Raw genomic sequence first — 23,624 nt, forward strand, 5'->3', positions numbered from 1 at the left:
ATTACTTGCTAATGCAATACCTCACAAAGCTCTGTATTAGACTTTTCCTTCCGAATGCTCCTGGGAAATAAACACCTGGGGCTATTATACTTTATATCACTCACTTAATTAACTTTTAAATCACGTAATGTCACCTAGACCTCTCTCTGGTGTTGGCTTGGAGGCTTGTTCTGCTCCCCCAGGTCTCTACCCAGAACAAGGAGAATTGCCAGCTCTCAGCCTTGAAGGTCCTCAGAGAAGACCCCATGGGGCAGCTCCTGAGCTCCCTACCCAGTGCTCCTGGTTCTGTTGGTGTGGGTGTTTCTGGTGATAGCTGGGCCAGGCCCTCTCAGTCAGGGAACATAGTGATGTCCTGGTCCAGCATTGGCCCCAGCCAGGCTTGGAAGCCATGCTGAGAAAGCCCCTCAAGGAGCCCCTCTCCAGGTCGATGGGGTGCATGTGTCCTCACCTCAGTGCTGGCCACAAGTAGCTGTGTCTCAAGGAGCAGCCCTCAGGCCTGCTTCCACAGCCAGGACATCATGAGAACCAGGGATGCATGTCAGAGTTCAGCCCTGGGACAGAGCCTCTTGGCATCACCTCCATGTGACACAGCCTGGTGTCACCATGCTTGCACTACTCAGATGCTCTGAAGGCCCTCAGCCCCTGCAGGTGGCCTCTGACCCTGTGTGCTTGTCCCACACCTGTACTTGCCCTGGATGAACGGGGTCCCCAGCTGTCCGTCCTGTGTCTAGGAAGCCAGACTGCCCATCCTCTCTGCTTTCTCACCTTTGCCCAGGAGCTGTGTGATGCAAAAGGGTTTGTAACCACAGAGATGTCCCTGCCTCTTGGCACAGGCTGTTTTCCAGCCTCGTTTACCCTCTCCTCGTCTCCACTGGCGGCCTGCTCCAGCTTCTTTCCTGCCAAGTTGAAGGGTCATTTGTGACTTGTAGAAGCATCTGTCTGCTCCATGTGTTCAGATGTCATGCCTAGTGGGTGGGTGGGTGGTTTGTTTGTTTTCCATACTGAAGTTTGAACTCAAGGAGAAACTCCCACTTGCTAGACTGCGGCTCTGATGCTGAGCCACACCTCCAACCCTGCTTTTCACTGGTTATTTTTAGGATATAATCTTACTTACCACCCTGGCACTGTGCCCTAGCTGCAATCTGCCTACTCTAAACTCCCCCCCGCCCCCCTTATAGCTGGTATTCCAGGCACTCACCACCAGTGTCCGGCTTCACTCTGTGGAGATAGTCTCTCCGACTTTTCTACCCTGTCTGGCTTGGAACCACGATCCTTCAAATCTTGGCCTCCCAGGTAGCTTGAGAGGACAGATGCACACCACTGTGCCCAGCCATGGATTGAGGAGTCTGCTATGATGGGATTCCTCCTCTGGTGCGGACTGCTTATTGTAGTCACAGTGTCAGCAATCACTGGCATACTGGGTGCTCACCGTGTGCTAGGCAGTGTCATCAGCATCTTGCATCTAGGAGGGAGGCATGTGCAAGAAAACTGAGTGGGCCCATCAACTCTGCCAGTGTGGTTTTGGGTATGTTCCTGTCCATGTCCTGTGCACTCGGCGGCTTTCTTGTGGCTCTTCCAGGCTGGGAATATGGCCTAGTGGCAAGTGTGCTTGCCTCGTATACATAAGCCCTGTGTTCAATTCCCCAGCACCACATATACAGAAAAATGGCCAGAAGTGACGCTATGGCTCATGTGGCAGAGTGCTAGCCTTGAGCAAAAAGAAGCCAGGGACAGTGCTCAGGCCCTGAGTCCAAGGCCCAGGACTGGCAAAAAAAAAAAAAAAAAGCTGTTCTTGTGGCTCTTCCTCCTGTTTCACAGTCCCGGGCCCTCAGCCAGGCCACATAGACACCCCGCTGCCCTCATCCCACACTATCCAGACAAGGCTTGCCATGCCTGGCTTCCTCTGCTTTGACCTTATCAGTCTTTACCTCTGTATCTATGGTGCAGGCTGTGGCTTACCACACAGGGTTAGAGTTTGGCTGGGATGTCCTGGGATACCTGTGGACCCTGCTCTGTCTTCGCCTCCCACAGCTGTGCCCACCCTACTCAGCTACATGATAGAGATGGAGTCTCAGGAGCTCAAGGCTGGGAGCACCTAGTTTTCTGCCTGCCAAGGGACCCCAGACTGCCCAGGTGCTGGGTGGTATGGGCTGAGCCTCATGTGCTCCCTTCACTCTAAGCCATGGGGTACCTGACATTTGTGAAACCTTCTGCATGCCCTGGTCTGTGGCACAGCCATGTGTCTGTGCTGCAGTGATACCACCCTGCCCAAGTCAAGAACAGTCCAGCTAGGAGCAGCAAGCTGACCACACTCAGTCTCCCCAGCCCAGGTATGTCTAGACCCTGCCATAGCTTGGGTCACCCAGGAAAGGGGTGTCCAAGCGGTCACTGCATGTCCTGCCATGGTGGGGCAGCCAGAGGGACGGGCGCCCTGGTGCTCACCTTCAAGCACTGGCACCTCGTCTGCATTAGGCTCGGACAGGGCACCCGCACAGATAGCCACCCCTGGTAAATTCTCCTCATTCTCCAGGCCTGGGGTGGCTCTGGCTTAGCATAGTGGGGACCTCATAAAGTGGAACTTTCTATTGTGACCAGCAAGTAGTCAGGGCCTCCTGGTAAGGGAACTGTCCTGAGCAGGAGTCCAAAGCAGGCTGTCCAGAAGTAACTCACGACTGGTCTCTCTCATTCTGGTAAAAGATGCCTGCCCAGAGGATTTGGTCCAAATGAGGCTCACACAAGGCCCAGGGGAGGTGCTACCCAGCCGCTGAGGTCAGCAGCCACTCCAATCCCAGCAAATGAGAGTTGAGAGAAAACGCCTGGCAGAATTATTCCGGAAATTAGATTTTCCCCCTTAAGGTCACAAGCTCCACTAGAAAATTAACCAATATTTTCCTAATCAAATGGGGCTGCTTAGAGAAGAGGTGGCTGCCTGTCCAGCCCTCCTCATTTGTCTTAGAAGGCGGCGGCTCCCACGTGGGCTCCTATTTTATTACATAAGTCTCTTACAGCCAGCCCCTTTCAATGGCCCATAGCCAAGCACTGGTGGCCCAAAAGGGGCCTCCAGCTGCAGGACAACACTATATGCTGCCACCCACACTGCCGGGGCACCTGCTGTCCCCAGTGCAGTCTCCCTTGGGGTTTATCCTTCTTGTGCGGGCCACGCTAGCCACCTTAAGCCCAGAACCACCTCAGCCCATGCAGGCATCATCTTGAAGTCCTACCCATGAGGTGTGGACCCTGGACTGAGGAGACAGGGGCCCCAACCAGCAAACCTAGGCCAGGTCCCAGCACCCACCTGCACAGCCACCTGCTGCTACCATCTCCACCCACCCCACCCCTAGCCGAGTGTCAGGGCCAGGGAGCCCTTTGTGAGGCCTGGTAATACAGTGGCTGAGCTGTGAGTATAAGAATTAAGAACTGGAAAGGCCCGAGTGGCCTCACTTAGAGGGTGGCGAGCAAGCGTAGCATGTCCTCATCCAGATGATCTTGCGGCAAATAAAAGGCATGTCTGTGAGTAATTCTACACAGAGCAGTGCTTCTTAAGTGCTGCTCAGTGAGAAAAAGCCAGATGCAACATTGCGTAGAATTAGCTCTTTTCTGTTAGACACTATATACACATGGGTCCAGTCACCAGGGTGGTCTCCTGAGATCATGTGGCCTGGGGCCATTGTTGGCTGGCATAAGGCACACAAAGGTGTTTACAAATCACCTACTTGTGCATTTCTCAGGATGTGTCCTTGGCCAGGTGAGAGAATCTTCATACACCTGCCTACTCAGGTACACAGCCCAGAGTGGACCAGAACATTGCTGATTCTGAGTGAGTAGATACTGCATGATTACCATTGAGTGTTCTTCTAGAAAGTAGCACATTATAAAGAATAAGTAAGTGTTGGGGCTTGTCTGTTGGCCAGTATTAGGGTTTGAACTCAGGGCTTCACAGTTACTTGGCTTGCTTGGTTGGTTGGTGCTTTACCGCTTGAACCATTCCTTGAGTCTGGATTTTTGTTGGTTATTTCAGAGATGGACTCTAGTGAACTTTTTCTGCCCAGGCTGTCTTCACTTGGATTACAGATGTGAATCACTGGTGCCTGATTCTTTTTTTTTAACCAAAAATGCAGCTGGCTGCTCTGAGACCTAGCCAGAGTAGAGACCTTGGCCTTTGTTTTCCTGCATATGTGGCTTTGGTGGGCAGTCACCCCTGTGAGTGACCTGGTTCCCATTGTAGTCCCTTGAGATGCTATGGCAACAAGGTCCCCTTCAAGGTCCCTGACTTATCCCTGATGATCCAGAAATAAGTGACTGCTTCCCCTCCTGCTCTAGGCAGAGTATGCAGTATCTCATCCTACCTTACCCTGGGAAGCAACGGACAGAACAAAACAGGAAGTGGAGGAGCACCAAGGTCCTGCTCTGCCCTCTCTCTGCAGCTGGGCCAGGTGTGTGCCCAGCACTTCCCATGGCCCACACAGTGTGAAACCCCCTGATGTAAGAGCCTCATTCCAATTCTTAAATAACTCCATGCTAGAAAATGTACACAGTGAGGTGCCGCCACCTGCCTGAGACCCCTGAGCAGGCGACTGCCTACATCTCTGTCCAGTGCATACCTGGCTGGCCATCAGCCACACATACCAAGGGCAATTCCTGGTTAAGGTAAGCGATGTCCTGCATCTGGGCTGGCAGTGGTGATGGTCAGTGCCCTCCCAGGCTGCATGAGCAACATTCAGGAAGGAAGGGAGGGTCAGTTCTCCCTGCTCCCTGGCTGTGAAAGTGACACTGTAGAACATCAACTCCCCCCCGCCACCCCCCCCCCCGCCACCCTCAGTAGCCGTCCTCCATCACAGGTCCCTGCCCAGAATATACCCAATACCCCTACCCCATCTGTCATGGTGAGCCAGGCTCCACAAATAGTGCTGGGGCTGCAGGCATGGCTGAAGTGGTGGTGCACCTTCCTCACAAGCCCAGGACTCTGATTTCAAACCCAGTACAGTTGAACTGCTGATCCTGGATCAGCCTTGGCAGCAGGAGACACACTGTCACATGATCTTCCCAACACCTGACCTGGCCAGACATAAGAACCGCTGTGCACAGTGGGGATAGGAATGCAGTCACTGAGGAATGCCCATCAGGTCATCCTGTGTTGTGACGTACAGCTGTTCCCTGGTGCCCTTCACTTCCCAGACAGGGAAACGGAGGACCTGTCTAAGACACATAGCTTAGGGTGTTCCCATCAGCTTACATCACTCCATGCTTCAGGGAGCTGAGTAGTGAGGCTGCTGGAGGGTACACAAGGCAGCTCAAGGGTTGGTGGAGCTTGGTCTCCAGCTCCTCTGCAGAAAGGGCTGGACTTTGGGGCCAGGTGGCACCTGTTGGTAGCTGTGTTGGACTCTAGAAGTTTCCTGACTCATTGCCATCACATCCATACCCACTCATCTGGGCAAGCCAGATTCCCGGCCTGCCCTCCCAGCGCATTGAGACCTACCAGTGCTTGTAAGTGGACAGTGACAAACTCGAGCTCAAAAAGATATGTCATCTTCAACACCCTGAACAGGGGGGTAGGGTCGCCTTCCTGAGACAAGAATGTCAGAGTCCTTTAAAAAGTCATTTCTGAAATTAAATCACAGGAAAGTACCTCCCGGATGTGAGGAGATGATTTGTATTCTATTCTTGGGGCCAAGGAGCAAATCAAATGCACAACATGTTTTGAAACTTCCTTTTTAAATGAATGTGGTCATTGAAAATGTAGCACTATCAGCAGGACGTGAAATCTCCCATTGCAAGATGAAGAAAATCCCATAATATAATTCGAGGCTCGTGCAAATAGCAACTCCACACAGGCCAAGGTGCTGACAAGACAGATGCTCCACACATCTTCCACACGCAAATTGCATCGGTGGGTCCTTTTTGCAAAAAACAAGACCCTTCCTCCCCTCAGCTCCTGGGGTGGTGGGCGGCCCCTGGCTGCAGGTGGAACTGGTGTCCTTTCCTTCATCCAGTTCCTAGTTCTGATGACCCCTTGGGATCAGATGGGGGCTTCCTAAACTATACCACCTTCACACTGGATCTCCAGTTCTAGGTGGCTCTCTGTTTCGCAGCATCCTATGAAGCAGAACCCTGGGTACGGACTCTTCTCCCCATTGTCTTTGGCATGGCCCATCCATGTCATGGCTTATGGCCTCCCAGCCTCACTTCCTGACACACCTCAGAGACCCCACTGCCCTGCAATATTGTATATGTTTGTGGAGTCAGAGCTCAGGTGTCACCAGTGAAGTCCGGGGTATAGCCTTCTGGGTGGTTTGCCCCTCCCGCAACTCTGGAAGCTTTAGCTTGTCAGCCACAGCCTAAGACCACCTGAACAAGTCACTCACATCTTGACATGGAGCAGATACACATCACATCTCCATGGTGGTGGGCACCACCCTGGTGCCTCTCAGGACTTGCCAAGAGCCAGGCCGAGTAGCTGACATATCTGTGCAACCTAAGGCAGAGACAGCTTCTCCTTGACTATGGAGCAGTTTAACCTGTCCAGGGTCATTTCCTGGTTCTTGAACACCCAAGAACTAGAGGACAGCACCCAGACGCGGCCTGGAGCTCATCCATCTTCCTAACAGCATGCTTCTTTCCACAACCCAGAGAAGTACGTGTCTTGTCTGGTTCTGAGCCAGCTGAGGGAGGTGGCGAGGACCGTAGAACTGGCCAAGGTCAGAGCCATGGCCTCTTCTGCATTAACATTCTGTGCACTGTCCAAATGTGATCAGGCTCCCTTCAGAGCTCAAGTGACAGCCTCAGCCACAGCATCAGCATGGCTAGAGGGGAGTTAGGCCTACTGGAGCCTCCGCCCTGACCCAGCATGCTGGTGGTGGGAGCGCCATTGCAAACAGCCCCCTTCCCCAGCAAGGCACTTGTCTACAATTCTGACCACCCGACATACCGCAGAGTCTGTTCCTGTGGCTGTGCCCTCGAGAGCCTCCTGACTGCCAGCAACAGCTGCTCCCTACTCTGCATAGTAGAATCACTTACCAAGATGTGAGGTCACAAGGCCACCATGCTCTACATCAACCAGGAGTCCCGGGGATAGACCAGGGATGAGGAAAAGCATGTACACTCAGTCCCCAGACCTCTGACAGCCCTGGCCAGGCCTTTGATGCTCACAGCCTCGTGACAAGATGTGTATGTATTATGGGGATCAGCCTGTGGGAGGCTCGGAGACATTGGGCAAGATGCAAAACTGAAATTGCTGGCATTTTCAATCATGGTGAAATTGGACTGGTGTGGGGCACATTCCAACAACGGGCCTACTGGCCACTCTCTGCCCATTCCTGCCAGCAATATGGGCTCAGTCCCATCAAAAAAAAACAACAAAAAAACAGACTTCCCATGTGTCCCCATCCACCCTTGGCCATGGCAGAAACTGGCAGACACTTGGAGGCTGAAGACCGCTGAGGTTTCCGCTTTGCTAAGGTCAGCAGGAGCCAACATGCATTTCGGTGTCAGAGAGCTGTGTCTTTTGGGTGGGAAGTGTCTTAACTTGTCCTGTGGTGGCATGAGCCTCTCCCTGACATGGCATCTTTGGCTCTCTCCAGGAAGACGGGGTCAGGACAAAGCCTACCATTTGAAAAATGAGTCTGGTGCCCAGGTCTCCTCCCTGATCTTTGTTTTTGACTCTTTCATATTAGGAAGAGGGGAAAAAAAAAAAAAAACTCCCAGTAGGAAGCATGCACTTTGGCAACGAGATGTTTTAATTGCATCTCAAAATAGCATTGCAATACAGAACATTAAACTGTGACTAACCAATTGTATTTAAGGAAGCCCTCACAGCCAGAGGTGGCCTGCTGATAGTCTGCCCACTCAGCCACCAAGGCACAGGGAGCTGTTGGTGACCCTGCAGCCTTTGGCCCCTACCTGATCCTTCCCAGCCCTCCCTCCCAGTCCCATCCTCCTGCCAGCCTGGGGCTGTGTAGACTATGCTCTGGGAGTCTCCCAAAGGAAGGGGAGCAGTAATCTGTGTAGTTGACTGGTCAGGAGTCAAAGAACCTTCATGGCCAGGAAGGCAGAGAAGAGACCCAAAGGTCTACCCTACAAAGCTCAAAGATGAGCGAGTAAACTGAGGGAGGGGGCGTGGATGCCTGGAAACCTCCAGACAATGTGTCATCGAGATACAGGAAGTGCTCTTAGTGAAAATGCCCCCACCAGCCCTTGCCCTGGGCATCTCCCCAAGGCTCCACACACCCACCACCCCAGTGCAAACTGCCACCAAGCCAGGCTGGAGCTAAGCCTCAGACTTGTACTTCAGATCTGTCTTGTCCATGGTATCTCCACCCACCTCCAGCTACAGCTGAGGGAGCCCTAAGTTAGTGTGCACACTGAGCCTTGGGCAAATGTAGGCATGGGGCCCATGCACATGTGCAAGACCTTCTGACATAATGCAGCCTGCAGGGAGCCAGCCAGGTGTGCAGTTGGGAAAAGTGAATGGCAAAGTAGGACCTACTACCCACAGGTGCTTATTACAAACTCGCAGATGGAGGCTTTGCTTGGGAAGAATCTGAAGAGGCCCAATGGGTCTTTCCCTGAGCAAAGGACATTGGCTCCTTTCCAGTGCTTTGAGGAACAAGCTCAGGGTTGTCAGGCAGCAGCCTTCTAGGGCAGTGTGGTCTCCTCCACACTTCCCTTTTTCGTGATCCAGAGTTTATCACTGTAGATGCTGAGTGGACAGAGCAGAGTCATGGCCAGCCTGCCAGCCAGCCTGCCTTGGCCCTGAGGACTGGAGACCCAGCTGGAACTGATGGGTTTCCAGCAGGGCTGCAGCCTGGTGGAAGCCAGGAGCCCAGGCAGGAAGGGCCTCGTGTGAAACACTGAATCTCTTGCCTCTTCCTTTCTTGCTTAATTACCGACAGGGCAGTTGCCGAGCTGAAATGCAGCTTAAAAAGCCTTTGTGAGTAATTAGTGTCAGAAACACAAGATCTACAAAGCCATAAACTCACAGCTTGGTGATATTACCAAGTACTAATTAAAAAAAGAAGAAAGAAAATTCCCTTTCATGATCAGATTCTCAGTCTTGCCAGAGATGAAAAACGAGACAGTTTATAGATGATACCGTTTGCCCGGGGTGATGGGGCGGCCCATGGATGACGGCAGACCTGTGAGGGCAGACAGGGGTCATGAGGACATCTTCAACCAGGGGCCTTCTGCAACGTTCAGGATGTACCCATGTCACAGGTGCTGACACTGCAACCTTTGCAAAGCCCAGGGCTGGATGGGTGCAGCCAGCATCACAGCCAAGCGTTCCTCGGGCTGTCAGGGATGGCTGTTTCAGAATCCCCAGAGGGCCTCTCCATCCCACCTGATCTCACATGCACCCCAGGTGCAGGACCCAGGAGGCAGAATGAAGTGGCTTTCCATCCCCACAGCCATACCTATTCTGGACGCTCTCCCAGGGAAGGGTCCCAGGCCAATGTAGCGCTGACCGCAGCCCCCACCATTTGCCTCACTTGACCCCAGCCAGCTGGTCCAGGCGGTAACTGGATGAGAATCACACAGTCATCAAAGCACCTGGGCCTGGAAGGCTCTTAAGAGGTAGATGATGAGAAATGATGCTCAACCTTTATCTCTTGGTGTCCAAGACAAGGGGCCCCCTGCAACTTGTGTTACTCCTCTGTCTCTGCTTGAGAAGTTGTAAGAAAGGCTTCTGGAGGAATCTGAACTGGGGCAGAACAAGCGAGTCCTGGGCCAGGTGCCAGCCAGGCTGTGAATAACTCCTGGTCTATCTTCTGAGAAGCACCACGCGGCCAGCCATTGGGGCTGCTCCACCACGCGTCAGACACAGCCATTTCAGGCAGTGAGACGCGAAGCCGAGGAGGGCTTGTCCTCGCCCCTCTGAAAGTCATGTCATTCACGGCATATTTTTAACCTAGAGCCAGCAAAATGTGCCTTTCAGTGGTGGCAGAGGTAGCAGTGTGCTCTGGCAGCTTTGGCACAGTTGGGCGCCAAGCTGTCGTTCGGGTCTCCTAGGCCTATTCCAAGTACCCCAGAGCCACAACTGCCCCATAAAGTATAGCTGCTCTCAACAAGGCAGGCCGGACCACTGGGACCATAGCACCGCCATCCATTGGCGTGGGCCAGGGGCTGCTGTACAGTCACCATCAGGCCCCCAGAATCATTCTGCAGTCACCTAAGCCTTCCTGGTTCTCTACTTGTCCAGGTCCAGCCACAGCCGTGTCTGCTGTGCTGGGCAGAGGGACGCAATCTGGGGGCAGTGTGGGCAGCCTGTGATCAATGTCCCCAATACCCAGACCCACTTGGGGACTGCCCTTCCCCCCCCCCCCCCGACCCGGGTCCTCCTCACAGAGCTAGGAGGTAAGGCTGGAGGGCCTCTAGCTACTGGTATGACCTACAGAGCAGTGCCTTATGAGAGAGGCTCCCAGGGAGGTGAGACTTGCTCCCCCTTGTCGATGGCCTGGGGTTCCTTCACAGCCCATCTCTGAATGGCTATATGGTAGGCCAGGTTGCAGAGCTCTGAGGCTCCCATGGATGACAACGTTAAGTAGAAGTCAAACAGGGGGCTCATGTCTCTAATCCTAGTCCAGGAGGCTGAGATCTGTTTATCACAGTTCAAAGCCAGCCTGGGGCAGACAAGTCCATGAGATACTTTATCTCCAGTTAACCAGCAAAAATGACTAAAGTTCAAGCACCAGTACTGGCTCTGAAAAGGCAAATCAGATTAAACTAGAAAATGTAATCCCAAAGTAATTCGACATATTAACAGAGTAAGAAAAGACAACTATATAAGACTTAGTAAAGGAGAAAAGGCATATGAAAATCACAGCACACTTTGCTCAAGAAAACTCTCAGCAGAGTAGTATCAGAGGATGAATCCCACAGCCTGAAGAAGCGTATCCGAGTGGCTGCGTGGACCCTCAGATCAGATCAGATCAGAGGAGAGTGCCCATTCTCACCGCTTCTCTGCCTGTGTTGTAGTGGTGTGGCCAGCTACATAAAGCAAGAAAAACTGGCCAGGGATTGTGGCATATACCTTTAATCCCATTTATTCCAGAGGCAGAGATTGGGAGAATTGTAGTCTGAGGTTATCCCAGGCAAAAGGGAAGCCTGGTTCAAGTGGTAGAGCACTTATCTAGCAAGCACTTACCTAGCAGGACCCTAGTCCTGCAAGAAGTAAAAGAAAAAGAGACAACGTATCTAACTTGGGTAGATTGAAAGACAGGACCAGACTCAAAGATTCAATACTAGGATCAGGGTGTTGGTGGCCCACACTTATAATCCTAGCTAGTCAAGAGGTTGAGATCTGAGGATCCTGATTCAAAATCAGCCCCAGCAGGAAGGTCTGAGACTTTTGTCTCCAATTAACCACCAAAAGGCTGCAAGTGTGTAGCTCAAGTGGTAAAGCACTCGCCTTAAGCAAAAAGGCTCAGGGACCGTGCCTAGGCCCTGAGTTCAAACCCAAGGACTGGCACACGTGCGCGCGCACGCACGCACACACACACACACACACACACACACACACACACAATTTAAAAATTAAAGTTTACAAAGAAACTGCTCGTACCAATACCAGATGGAATTGAGCAAGGTTATAAAATACAAGGGCCGGCCAATATACAAAAGAGTTGTTTTTATATACTAGCAACAGACAAATTAAACTAAAAGGCAATGCCTTCTATCATATCACAATGTAAAATACTTAGGAATAAATGGAGAAAAGATGTGAAACACCTGCTCATACAAATGAGCAGCCGTGGCTCAGAGAAAGCATTCAGAGCTGGGAGATGGATTGCGAAGACGCCACTGTGCCCCCAGGGTGATCTGGAGTCAGCGATCCTCTGCAGAAGCCGAGCACGCCTCTGCTTTTGTGGAAAGGAAAGGCTGAGTCGGAAGAAAGGACGGTCTTCTCAGCCAGTGATACTGGAGCAACTGGCTTTCCATGCACACAGGAGAACACTTGTGCCATATCTAAAAGGCAGCTCAAAATGGACCACACACATAAGTGTAACACTATAAAACTTCCAGAAGGAAAAGCAGAGAAAAGTCTTTCCTAGTAAGACACCAAAAGCACACTCAATAAAAGAAAAGACCAATGAATTAAACTCAAGCAAAATTTAAAACTCCTGCTTTTCAAAGGACACTTTAAAAGAAGGAATGGGCACACCACAGCATAGAAGAAAAGATCTCACTGTTTACATCTGAGAAGGCGGAGGAGGGAGTATACGGAGCATATCCAGAAAACCCTAGAAATTAAAAAAACGTGAATAGACCCATCACCAAAGAATGGCAGATCTCAGCACCATCCGACATGAGGGAAGTGAGAAGGGCATGCCTGCCTTGCCCTGGGGAGCATGTGGGGATGGCGGCACCTCCCACACTGCCGTGGGTGCTGCAGAATGGTGCTGCCAGTGGAAGCAGGACACACACACACACCATGTGATCCAGCACCAGATGGAGTTGGCCAAGACAGATGCATGTACAGAGGCATGCACTGGTTCCTGCTTTGGTCATTGTTTTCTTCTCTACATGGTGGATCTAATTTACCTTCTTATTTTGATTTCTTTAGCTGCCATCATTGGCTTATGGCCTTTTTCTTTTCAAAGGTAGACATATTTGATGCCATGAATTTCCCTCTGATTTCTGCTTTATTAGCATCCTGGCATTTCTGGCATTTTCTTTTTATTCATTTTTTCAGTTCACGTTGCTAATAATATCCCTTTTGAATTCTCAAATGACCCAGAGGTTATTTAAGAGTAAGTCACTTCATGTTAGATACTTCAAAAAGTTCCAGATACTCTACCGCTAACTATTTCTAATGTGATTGCCTGACAGTCAGAGGAGAGCGTTTGATGTGGATCATTAAGTTTGTTGAGTTAGGTTTTAGGGTCCAGAGTCCAGTGTGTTTTGTGAGTGAACTTCCTGAAAGGGAGGAGTCCGGTTCTGAAACATGAGGTCAGTGTTGGGAGATGGAATTTGCTATTCCTGGTGGCGGGGCTTCCATGCCTTCCCCAGTGCCTTCCTATCCTCTCAGCTACCGAGAGGAACATCAACATCTCTGATGGCACATTTCACTGGAAGCTTGTGCTCTTAGTTCCTCTGAGGCCAGAATCTGAGTGCATGGCTCTACCCTGGGTCTCTTGTGGGTGGCCATTAGGGTGTCTGTGGAGAAGGATCGGCCCCAGATTCTCACACATGGTTGTCGGCAGATTTATTTTCTTGTGAGTTACTGAGCCAAAACCGTCACTTCCTCAGTGATGGGGCTTGGGGCTGCCTTCATTTCCCTGCCACACAGTCATGCACAAAGTGGCCACTGGCTTTATCAGAGCCCTAAGAAGCAGGGATGGAAGCGGCAGCCTTATGCCAGAGCATAAGTGACCTCGGAAGACCCACTTGGGCATTTGTGCCACATCTAAGCAGAAGCAGAGGAACTAGCACAGATGTGACACCTGGAGGTGGTTGTCAGGAGCATTTCAGAGGTGCCACCACACTCCCATCTCCAGCCTCTCCTTCAGGGGCTCCAGGTACACAGGGTTGGCTACATGACATGGTTCCTACCACCCACTGATGCATGGTCTCAGTGTTTCGTTTGTGCCGGCTTCTCTTGCCCTGTCTTTGGGTTCACTGATCTTTCCCTACATGGCCCCATCTGCTCTGGTCCACCGCTGTGGGTCTCATCTCACAAGTGTCATGTTTGTCTTTAGGTCAGCTCAGCCCTTTTCTGTATTTCTGTCTCAGCATTCAGACCCAGCACCATCTGGTTCTGAGATCGGTGTCAGTTCTGGGTCTGTCAAGACTGATGGATTCCTCTCCTCTCCTGTGGCTCATGCTTTCCTGACTGTTCACCAGGTGACCATGTGCCCAGTGACCAGTAGTAGATGCAGGTACCATGGACCTCACCTTGCTGGTTTATTCCTGAGACTATTCTCCAACCTTGCTCAGGGATGCAGTTAAGGTACTCATGGTTTAAGGTTAATGACACAATGTAGCATTTAGGGCTCACTGTGCCCAACTCTTGAGGTGAGACCCTCTTTGTATCTGTGCAAGGCCCTGGGAGGTGTCGGGCTCTCTGGCAGCTGACAGGTGGCAGGCACTGGAAGAACTTCAGATGCTGCTTTTGTGGGTTCTTCTCCCTAGCCCTTTGGGCTTTTCCCATTCTCGGGTAGCCTCCTTATTCTCAGGAGCTGATACTGTTCTGACTCCCTGCATGAGCCTCTCTGCTTTCTGCTCTTTCCACACTGCCCTGTAGCAGTGGCCACCCTGATCCCCAGGCTCAGTTCTGCCCCCTCTGGTTTAGTGACCGTTGTATACCTTGAGTCTAGTGTTTTAACTGCTCCAGTTAGAGAGGAAGCCTGCCCCTGTGTCCCTTCTTGGCTGGGAGCATGCCAAGCATAGCAGGCAAGCTGTATCATCTGAGCTGCCAACAGCCCCCTGAGAGAGGGCAGCCGACGATTGTGGCCATTTCACTTGGAGGAAACTCAAGCACAGGGAAGGAAAGTGAGGAGCTAAGACCAAATGAAAAGGACAGCTGGGGTTTGTGCCCAGGCCTTCGTGTCTCTGCTACCTCCTCCCTGCACCAGCCAAGCATAGTGGCTCCTTGAAAATCACACCAGAAACCACATGCCCATCAGTGTGAGAGACAGGCAGCAAGAGGTCTTATGGCCTTTCTCCCACTCTCTCCTCGCTGAATGTGGGTGCTAGGAGGGGCACTGTCAACTGGCTAAGACCTCCAGAGCAAAGCAGCTGTGTCAAGGGTTCCCCAGTCCCCACATCTGGGACAGGACCATCAATAACACTCTGTCCCTCTATCCTCCACTCCCCCGTCTCTCCAGACTCCTGACACTGCAGCTAACCTGCAGCATCCCCACCTCTCTCCCCTCCTCACCTGGTCCTCATAGCCCCTGTGTCCATCATGAGGCTCACCAGAAATGACCACCATGCTATACACATACGCCAAGGGCTGCAGGAACAGCTGTGAGCAGCTCTAAAATGGATCCCCGCTAGGAAGAAGGAGTGCTCATAAATAGAAGGAGGGTAATAATAATAATTGTTGGCTTGCGCTTCATCTGGGCTGCTGGGGCCCGGCCTTGCCCTCCCCACGTGAGGCTCTGGAGGGAAAGGTCACCCCTAGCCGGGACGGTGAACTCCCAGCGTGGGTATAATTAGCACAGTCCGTTTTGGACGCCTGCCTCGGCTCACAGCAGCAGGGTGCTGGGCGGCCGTTCTCTGCGCTGGACGTGCCTTGCTGCCGCTTCTTCTCTTTGGAATGTTGTGCCAGACACTCAGTTCTGCCCCACTCTTTTTACCCAGCCACTGTCTGATCCTTGTACGCAACTTCTGATGGCAGTGTCTTGGGACAGTACCAAGGGAACAGCCAACTCCCCCAGTACTATTGTACACCCTGGTCCTGAGCCCAGCTCCTTGGCAGCTTGTGAAAGCCCCATTGGGCATGCACAGGTGCAGGCCAGGCCATTAGAGGCCACCAGGGCCTCTCAGCCCCACTGAGGCCATGGTCCAGCTGCCCATGTCCTCAGGAAGATTTCCTCGGGTTCTGTCAGTGAGTCAGGGTGGGCATCTAGGTCTGATGGATGCCTAGCCCCAGGCGTTCCGCAGTGGCTCTGCCAGGCCATTGTACTGATGGGAGAGGAGCATGCTGGGTGTGCCTGAGTCTGACATAGGAAGGCTGCTGTGCACACAAATGGCAGCTGGGCAGTGGCTGTGGTGCAGAGCTTGCAGTGTACTGGTGCCTGGCCACGCACTTGCTGGGGTGATCTGGGGCAGTCCAGGCTCCTGAACATCATCCATGCATGCCACAGCCCTTCTGGACCTCACTGCCCCTCCCCTCTCTCTCTCTTCCCACATGGAGTGGCACCTGCCTCTCCCCACCCTTCCCTCCCATATAGTGGCCACTCCACTCCACAGGCCCAGCAGCCACCGTTGTGGAACATGAGACAGAAGTGCCTGGGCCCTGGACAAGATGACACCTAGATCAGTGTCTGCTTAGTGTGTGGTACCTGCAGACCCACAACCAGCCTACCTCTCTGGCTGCAGCTGGGCTTCTCATCACATGGGGGGAGGGGGGTGACTATTTAGGAAAGCCCGTGAGCAGTGAGCAAGTATGAGTCTGAAGGTGCCTGGCCCCGAATAGTGGCTTCTGGTGGGGCAGTGCCTGGCCTTTGTACCCTGGCCCCTCCAGCTCCCTGGGCTCTATCCTGGGGCCAAGCCCTGCCCTACAAGCAGTTGGAGGGGGTGTCAGGTGTTGATCAGAAAACCCTACACTAACTGGTGCTGGCACCTGGCCTGTGTGCCAGGGACAGTCTGTAATCTGTCTCGAAGGTAAGTGATCTTTCCACCAGAACCCCTCCCCCGGGTCTCCTTAAAATAAGGAGCATGCAAGTTCCCCCGAGGCATCAGGTGGCTGTGAGTGTCTCCTCGGGCTCTGCTGGGAGGCGGCTTCTGGAGCATTGGCCTATGTGGCAACTCCTCCCTGTGAGAGCAGGCATTTTATCACCCATGCCATGGTGTCCACCATTAGTGTCTGTGGCCACCAGGCACTCGCTGCTGTTTTATTTCATCTCACAGGCTGGACGTGTGCTGCCTGGCAACCCTAAGATTTATTTGAAATAGTTTGGAGGAAAGCCTTGGAAGGTAAATGGCACCCTCTATTTAGCCTCAGAAAATGCCCACCTTCATTCTCATCATAGCAGCCGTGTTTAGCTGCCATTCCCTGGGCCTGCCTGTTACTATAGCTCTGAATGGTTTCCAAAGCCATACAGTAACTTCCAGGTTAGAAGCCATTGTACCTTGTCCTAGAGGCTGGAAACAAGAAATGCAGATGTGGGCTGAACTGGCTTTGGTTTATCAGTTTATGATGTAGAACTGGAATTTGCACCCAGGGCCTCCTTTTACCTGGTCATATTTACATATGTCCCTGAGTTCCTCTGTCCCAGTCCCACTGGTCAGGGAGTCTGTCCACAGGCACAGCAGTGCTGTACTGCCGTCTTGGTACCATTACAGCAGGACTTACAGAATTGCTGGGCTAGGGCTGGGAATGTGGCTCAATGGAAGAGTGCTTGCCTAGCATGCATGAAGACCTCGGTTTGATTCCTCAGTACCACATAAACAGAAAAGGCCTGAAGTGGCTCTGTGGCTCAAATGATAGTGTGCTAGCCTTGAGCAAAATAAGCCAGGGACAGTGCTCAGGCCCTGAGTCCAAGCCCCAGGACTGGGGGAAAAAAAAAAAGCTGGGCTATCCTATGTCTACACAAATTTTTCTGGGATTTTGATAGAGGTTATGGTTGTGAACATTGTATCTCTGTGTCTCTGGAATGCCTCCTTGGATCTCTTCCATTGGCCTTTTGTGGCATTCAGCATAAAGACAATGAGTTATTGTGAAAATAGTGTTCTCCTTCCTGCTTTGCTTTTCTCTTGTTTGCAATTGCTCGGTAGAAACAGGATTGATTTCTGTATATTGATCTTGTTTCCTGCAACTTTAGTGCACTCACTGTTTGGCTCTGAGTTTTTCTGTAGGATTCTCCGCTTGGGCAGGCAAGTCGTTTCCAAGTAGGAACTGCTTCATTTCCTCCCTTCCAACCTGCACTTCCTACCTCCTTCTCTTACTGAGTGGCTAAGGGCCTCCAGTGCCAGGCCCAATATGGTGCAGCCTTGCTGACTCCTGGCCTCGGCAGGACCATCAACTTCTTGTCCTCTTTTTTAGCCTATTGGTGGGTGGATAATGTTGACTGACTTTTTGCACATTGAACTGGCCTTGCCCACTTAAATTAGATCCCCCTGCTTATTTATGGTGCAGCAAAATTTTTTTTTTTTTGTACCAGTACTGGGTCTTGAATTCAGGGCCTAGGCACTGTCCCTTTGCATTTTTGCTTGAGTGGCACTCCACCACTTGATCCTCAACTCCAGTTTCAAATTTTTGATGGATAATTGGAAATAAGCATCTCACAGACTTTCCTGCCTGGGCTGACTTTGAGTCTCGGCCTTTTGAGTAGCCAGGATTACAAGCATGAACCACCAGCACAAGTTGTATTCTTTTTTATATACTACACTCAATTTGGTAATATTTGTTGAGGACTGGTTCTGTACTTTTTACCACATGAGGATATATGGGAAGCGTTTGTACATGTACATATGTGTGTTTGTTGTATTATGTGTGACTTTCCATCGGCGTGTGTGTGTGTGTGTGGTTGCATTGTTAGGGTGTATGCAGCATGTAAGACTGAGGCATGAGTAAGTGTCTGCTGTCTGGTAAGATGTGTCTACTGTCTTTCGGCTTGAGCACGGGGTTAATACCAAGCGAGGATGTGTCACCTTCAAGGTGTCCTAGAAGGGGCTGCAGGAACTGGAATAAACTCCTGGTTAGATCTGTAGCAAGATCCTCTGGGGTGTGATCTGGAGGTGCACATTTCCTCTGGGGAACCTGTCTAATCTCCCGCTGGTGTTTCTTCTGCTTTTCCCTTGCTGCAGTCATCTGCCTCAGTTCTGGAGCCTTGTGTCTGCATCTGGGCTATTCATTTTCCTCCAGGTGCTGCCATGGATGCACACACATCTCCTTGTGTTTTACTGCTAGTGTTTCTCTGCCCCCACTCCAGACTTGCCCACTTTTTCAAGAAGCCAGGGACCATTTTTGCTACCCTACTAAAACCACATCACATGTAAACAATATTAAAATATCTCCCCCAGTTAGACTTCCTTGTTTGAATTGGGATTTTAGTCTTCATATGGATTTAATCCCTGGGCACTTCCTCTGTGGAGTTTCTTTGTCTATGGAGCTTTGTCCAGGGCCCTTGGGGAGCCACCCTTGCTCTTAACAGGATCCCCTCCCCAGCTCTGCCTCTGCCCACCTCATACCTCTGGATCCCCTCCCCAGCTCTGCCTCTGTTTGCTCCACACCTGCAGGTAATGGACAGTGGAGGGGCATGGGAATATCTCTCTCCACTCTCTTGGGGTCTCTGTTGGCCTGTGGCCATTCTCCCTCCCACCTAGATCCCCTTTACCCAGACAACATGGTGAAGAGTCTGTTGTGTGTCCTAGTGGGGCATCATGGGGCTTCAAGGTGGCAAGCCTGGCATGAAAGGACCTGTGCCCTGGGTACTGCAAGGATTTATGTCCATGCCCAGTGTGTCCCGTGCCCATGGCCCTTCTGTGCTGCTCCACTGAGCACTGTGGCATCCAGACCTGAGGCTGGGGACCCAACCCGATGTTGGAGGGGCCTGGGGAGACCCTTCCCGCTGTCAGAGGGGCCTGGGAAGATCCTGCCTGCTGTAGGAGGGGCCTGGGGAGACCCTTCCCACTGTCGGAGGAGCTTGGGGAGGCCCTGCCTGCTGTCGGAGAGGTTGAGTGCAGGCCTGTGACTTGGTTAAGGCTGGGTTGGCTCATCTCCCTCAGGCACCCAGTGGCCACGCGGCTGCTTGTTCCTCGCAGATGCAGAGGGAGAGGAAGCCAGAGATGGAGCACGCAGGCAGCCCATAAATATTTCTAGCCACAGCCAACACGTCTTACTGGGCAATTTGCTTTTTAAAAAATTGTGCTCTAATTTTAAGTGAACAGCCCCTAATTATGGTGATTTACAAGGCACCTGGGGGCCGGGTGGCATTTGAACATGGCAGAGCCGGAGCAGAGATTGATCGGCAGGACATAATTCAATCTGCACATTCTGATAAGCCCCTGTCTGCCTCCCAAGTGTGGGGGGGGGTGGGGTGGTCAGCCTCCTGCCAGTGTGAAGTAGGGTATACTGGGGAAATGGAGTCAGGAGAGTGGGCTGAGGGCTGGGGCAGGCTGAGCCTCGGGCCAGCAGGGTAGGGGACAGGCACCTAGGGGTGGGCTCGGGGGGAGGGGGCCTCCTGGGCCCTGCATGTCCATTATAGGCTGATACAGAGCTGGTAGCTGGGGAATGGCCAGGATCTGGGGGGAGGGAGGTTGGCACCCAGAGGGGCCCCTGAGTTCTGAGGGGAGAAGGGGCTCTGGGGACACTCCCCTCCCCCTGCTGCTCCACCTCCCCGGCAGCTGCTGCCGCCGGCCGCTGACATTTAGGGGGAAACGCTGAGCGTCAAGAGCAGAAGGCAGAAATGAAGGGATTTTCTTGGGAAAAGGTCAGAGTGGTTTCTCTTATTTTTGTTTAAAAATGGTTTGTGTTGAACTATGACAAGTCTAAATGTATTAATGGGCTGCGAGAACAGGCTGGGGGTCAGCTCGAGCTAGAAAACAGGAAAACACAGGTAACAAGCTGGACAGGTTAGACAGGGGAGCTGCACAGGCGTTAGAGGCCACGCGGCAAGAGAGGGGTGACGAGGCAGGGAGGGGAATGAGCCAGACAACTGGGGTCTCTAGGAACACTGTGGTCTCCCAGGCAGCCTCTTCTGGTTAGCTCTCCACACTCCCAGCTTGTGATTGACATGGGCATCTCTTACTGCTCAGCCTGGTTTGGAGCCATGATCCTCCCAGCCTCTGCCTTCTGAGTATCTGAAACTGCTGGTCCTGGGGCTTGAACTCGGGGCCTGGACTCTGTCCCTAAGCCTCTCTGTGTCCAAGGCTAGCGCTCTACCACTTGAGCCACAGCACCACTTTTGACTTTTTCTGAGTAGTTTATTGGAGATCAGAGTCTCACAGACTTTCTTGCCTGGGCTGGTTTTGAACCCTGGTCCTCAGATCTCAGCCTCATCATTAGCTAGGATTACAGGTGTGAGCCACTGGCACCTGGCTCCCATTTGTGTCTTTTTATGGCAGCCGTCCTAGTGGGTGTGACGCATAGCCCCTGTGGTGTGCATTACATCCCCTGCACTCAGTCAGTGCTGTTGAGCATCTTTGCCTCTGCTGATGGCCACTGCCCATCTCCTGTGCCGTCCAGCCATTTATCTAGCTCCTCATTGGCCTCTGTGGCTGACCTGTGCGCTAGGCTGGGCACCAACCATCTGTCAGGCCTGTGTTTGGAGGGGAGCTTACATGGGTTTCTGTGCCCTCTGCCTGCTGGCCTAGCAGCTGGCCTCAGCTGCTTCTCTTGGCCGCCACAGAAAGCCCTCCGCCTTGCCCATCCTGGGCCAATGTGGCCTGCATAGTGCTGATTGGCAAGTGAGGCCCCAGGACAGGTGGCAGCTTGAGGCATCTGGTGGGGCCAGTGAGCACTGCTATCCCACTCAAAAGTGCTCAGTACCTTTGCCAGCCTCAGGCCTCTGGGCCTTGGTTTCCCCACTGGTGCCCAAGGGAGACCTGCCTGCCCCACATCCACTCCACAGCTCAGCCTGGCACTTGGGCCTGGCCCAGCGCTGTCCTGGTCACCAAGTGGCAGACCCTCCTTGCCCCCCACCGGCAGAACTACAGATTCCAGCACCAAACTTCCCCTGGGCCGTCCTGGACTGGGTGACATCCCCATCCCAGCCCCCAGCAGAAAGGCACTGGGGCAGCTACACCAGGCCGGGGCAGATGATGAGCCTGAGAAGTACCCGTGGGGTTGCCAGGCTGGAGGGTGCGCAGCATAGTCCCTTTCCACCCAGGAGGAAGAGAAGTGACCGATTGTCCCTCTGTCCTCTCCACCCACCTGTGGTACCTGGGGGTGGGGGGCCCCAAAGGCCAGCTGCACGGAGCAAATCTCAGCCCCCTGGGCTGGTGACTGACTGGTCTGAGGCAGGCCAGGCCACGCCCCCCCTTCCCTTTCATGAAGGTTGTGTGGGGAGGGAGGGCAGAGGAGCCTCACTGGCCAACGCTGACTGCCCTGCTATCTCCTCCATTCCCTACAGGCCTCGGGACCCTCGGGCTGCAAGATGCAGCTGTTAGAGACGGAGTTCTCGCGCTCGGTGCCTGAGCTCATCGAATTGCACCTGCTGCGCCAGGACAGCATCCCAGCCTTCCTCAGCGCCCTCACCCTCGAGCTCTTCAGCCGCCAGACCACCGCCTAGCCCCGCACCAGCCACCACAGTGGCCATCCCAGCCAGCCTTGTCTCACAGCCCCGCCAGCAAGGGGAGCGGCCAGAGACCCCACACCAGTCCATCTCATCCCTGAGCCCTGCCGAGACCTCCCCATGAGCCTCTGCCTGCCCTGTGCAGTGCCCGCCCACATCCATGCTGTGCAGTTCCCGTCTGCCCCCAAGTGGGGGCGCTGTGGACACCGTGGAGGGGCCTGGCCTGGGGAAATAAAGTTTCCTCTCCAGCGCCCTCATCTGGCTCTCTGTGCATCTACTGCCCCAGGGGTGCTTGGGCCCCAGCGGATGTGCCCACGTGGGAGCCTGGCCCACGTCAGGGCTCCACTACCGAGTGTTGTGTGACCTCAGGTAGGCAGCTGACCCTCCCTGCACCTCCATCCTCACCTGCAGCCCCAAGGACATGTCTGTGCAGACCGAGAACGAAGGCCCCCTCACATCATCAGCCTGCTACTCGGGTTTTGTCATACCCACGGCTAGCTTGCAGGGCCCTGTGTAGGGTCCTGACCAGCCCCAGGCCAGAGAAAGTTTCAGTCATGGCACATCTCAGGCTGCCGCCAGCTCCTTTAGTGGGCGCCCGATGCTAAATGGTTCTTAAGCCGCTAATGACTAATTTTAAAGGATTAGTGCCGGAGCGATAAACTGTAATTGCCAGGATGTAACAGGATTTACTGAGCCAAGGCCTCCTCCAGCTCCCCCACGGGCAGGACAGGGCCTCCTGCTGGGCCTCCCAGGGCCCTGAGCCCCTCCACTGTGCCCGGGCCCGGGGCAGCCAGCACTGGACACTGGCTGAGTTCCTCATCTCCCTTCCCGCACAGCCTGCATGGCCCCGGAAGGGCACAGGTCGCCCACTCCTGCTCCACCGGTGTGGAGAGGGCAGCCAGGCTGCCAGTGCAGGTCTGCACAGCTCACACCTGACACATCCCAGTGGCCCTGCACCTCCCTGGGGCCACGTCGCTCCCCAGCCCAGAGTCACTTGCAGGTCGGGTTGTCTCAAGTCTCCAAGCCCAGATCATCGAGGCAGGCATCTGCCGCCCACTGTCATATTCACGTCTGGATTGGGCCTGGACTCAAACCCAGCTCTCCCAGCTACAATTCGGCCAATCGTTACCCTAGCTTCTGGATCAAACTGGATCAGTCTGTCCATCCCTGTTCCCCTGTCCGTCCGTTTCCCCCCACCATCACCCAGCTGTCATCACATGGAATACCAGTGAGGCCAGGCCTTCATCCTGAGACAGCATTGAGGCTGGGCCTTCATCCTGAGACAGCCTGAGACACCGGTGAGGCCAAGCCTTCATCCTGAGACACCAGTGAGGCCGGGCCTTCATCCTGAGACAGCCTGAGACACCGGTGAGGCCAAGCCTTCATCCTGAGACAGCCTGGAAGGGGAAGCTCAGAGGCCCAGTGGTATAGAATGAAGGCCATGAGCTCACAAATGTGTTACACATGTGGGTGCATGTGTGCACACAGCCATGTCCCTACATGCATGAGTTGTACATGTATGAATACAAGCCTGTGTGCGTGTGTATTGGGCCACATGCATGTGTGTGGCTTGTGCTTGCACACATGTGAGCATGCATACCTGTACTGAGTTTCTGTGTACACCGGTGTGTGGTTGTGTGGGTGCACATGGGAACCCTGTGTACAAGCATGATCCCATGTTGTTGCACACATGTGCTACTACACACTTGCACCTTGAGGACATGCTAC

At 53.2% G+C, this 23,624-nt stretch overlaps 1 protein-coding gene across 2 annotated transcripts in view; it reads left to right on the forward strand.

The window, feature by feature from the left end:
* Positions 1-22,144, forward strand: part of Mad1l1 (mitotic arrest deficient 1 like 1) — a 305,826-nt gene extending 283,682 nt beyond the window's left edge. For both annotated transcript variants that reach the window (XM_048330376.1, XM_048330385.1), the window contains one exon: positions 21,735-22,144. In XM_048330376.1, the coding sequence (XP_048186333.1) occupies positions 21,735-21,893 (159 nt within the window). In that variant the 3' untranslated portion in view covers positions 21,894-22,144. The remainder of the gene's footprint in view (positions 1-21,734) is intronic.
* The last annotated feature ends 1,480 nt before the right edge of the window (positions 22,145-23,624 follow it).

The sequence above is a fragment of the Perognathus longimembris genome, chromosome 1 (assembly GCF_023159225.1).
Source record: "Perognathus longimembris pacificus isolate PPM17 chromosome 1, ASM2315922v1, whole genome shotgun sequence".
Classification (NCBI taxonomy): Eukaryota; Metazoa; Chordata; class Mammalia; order Rodentia; family Heteromyidae; genus Perognathus; species Perognathus longimembris.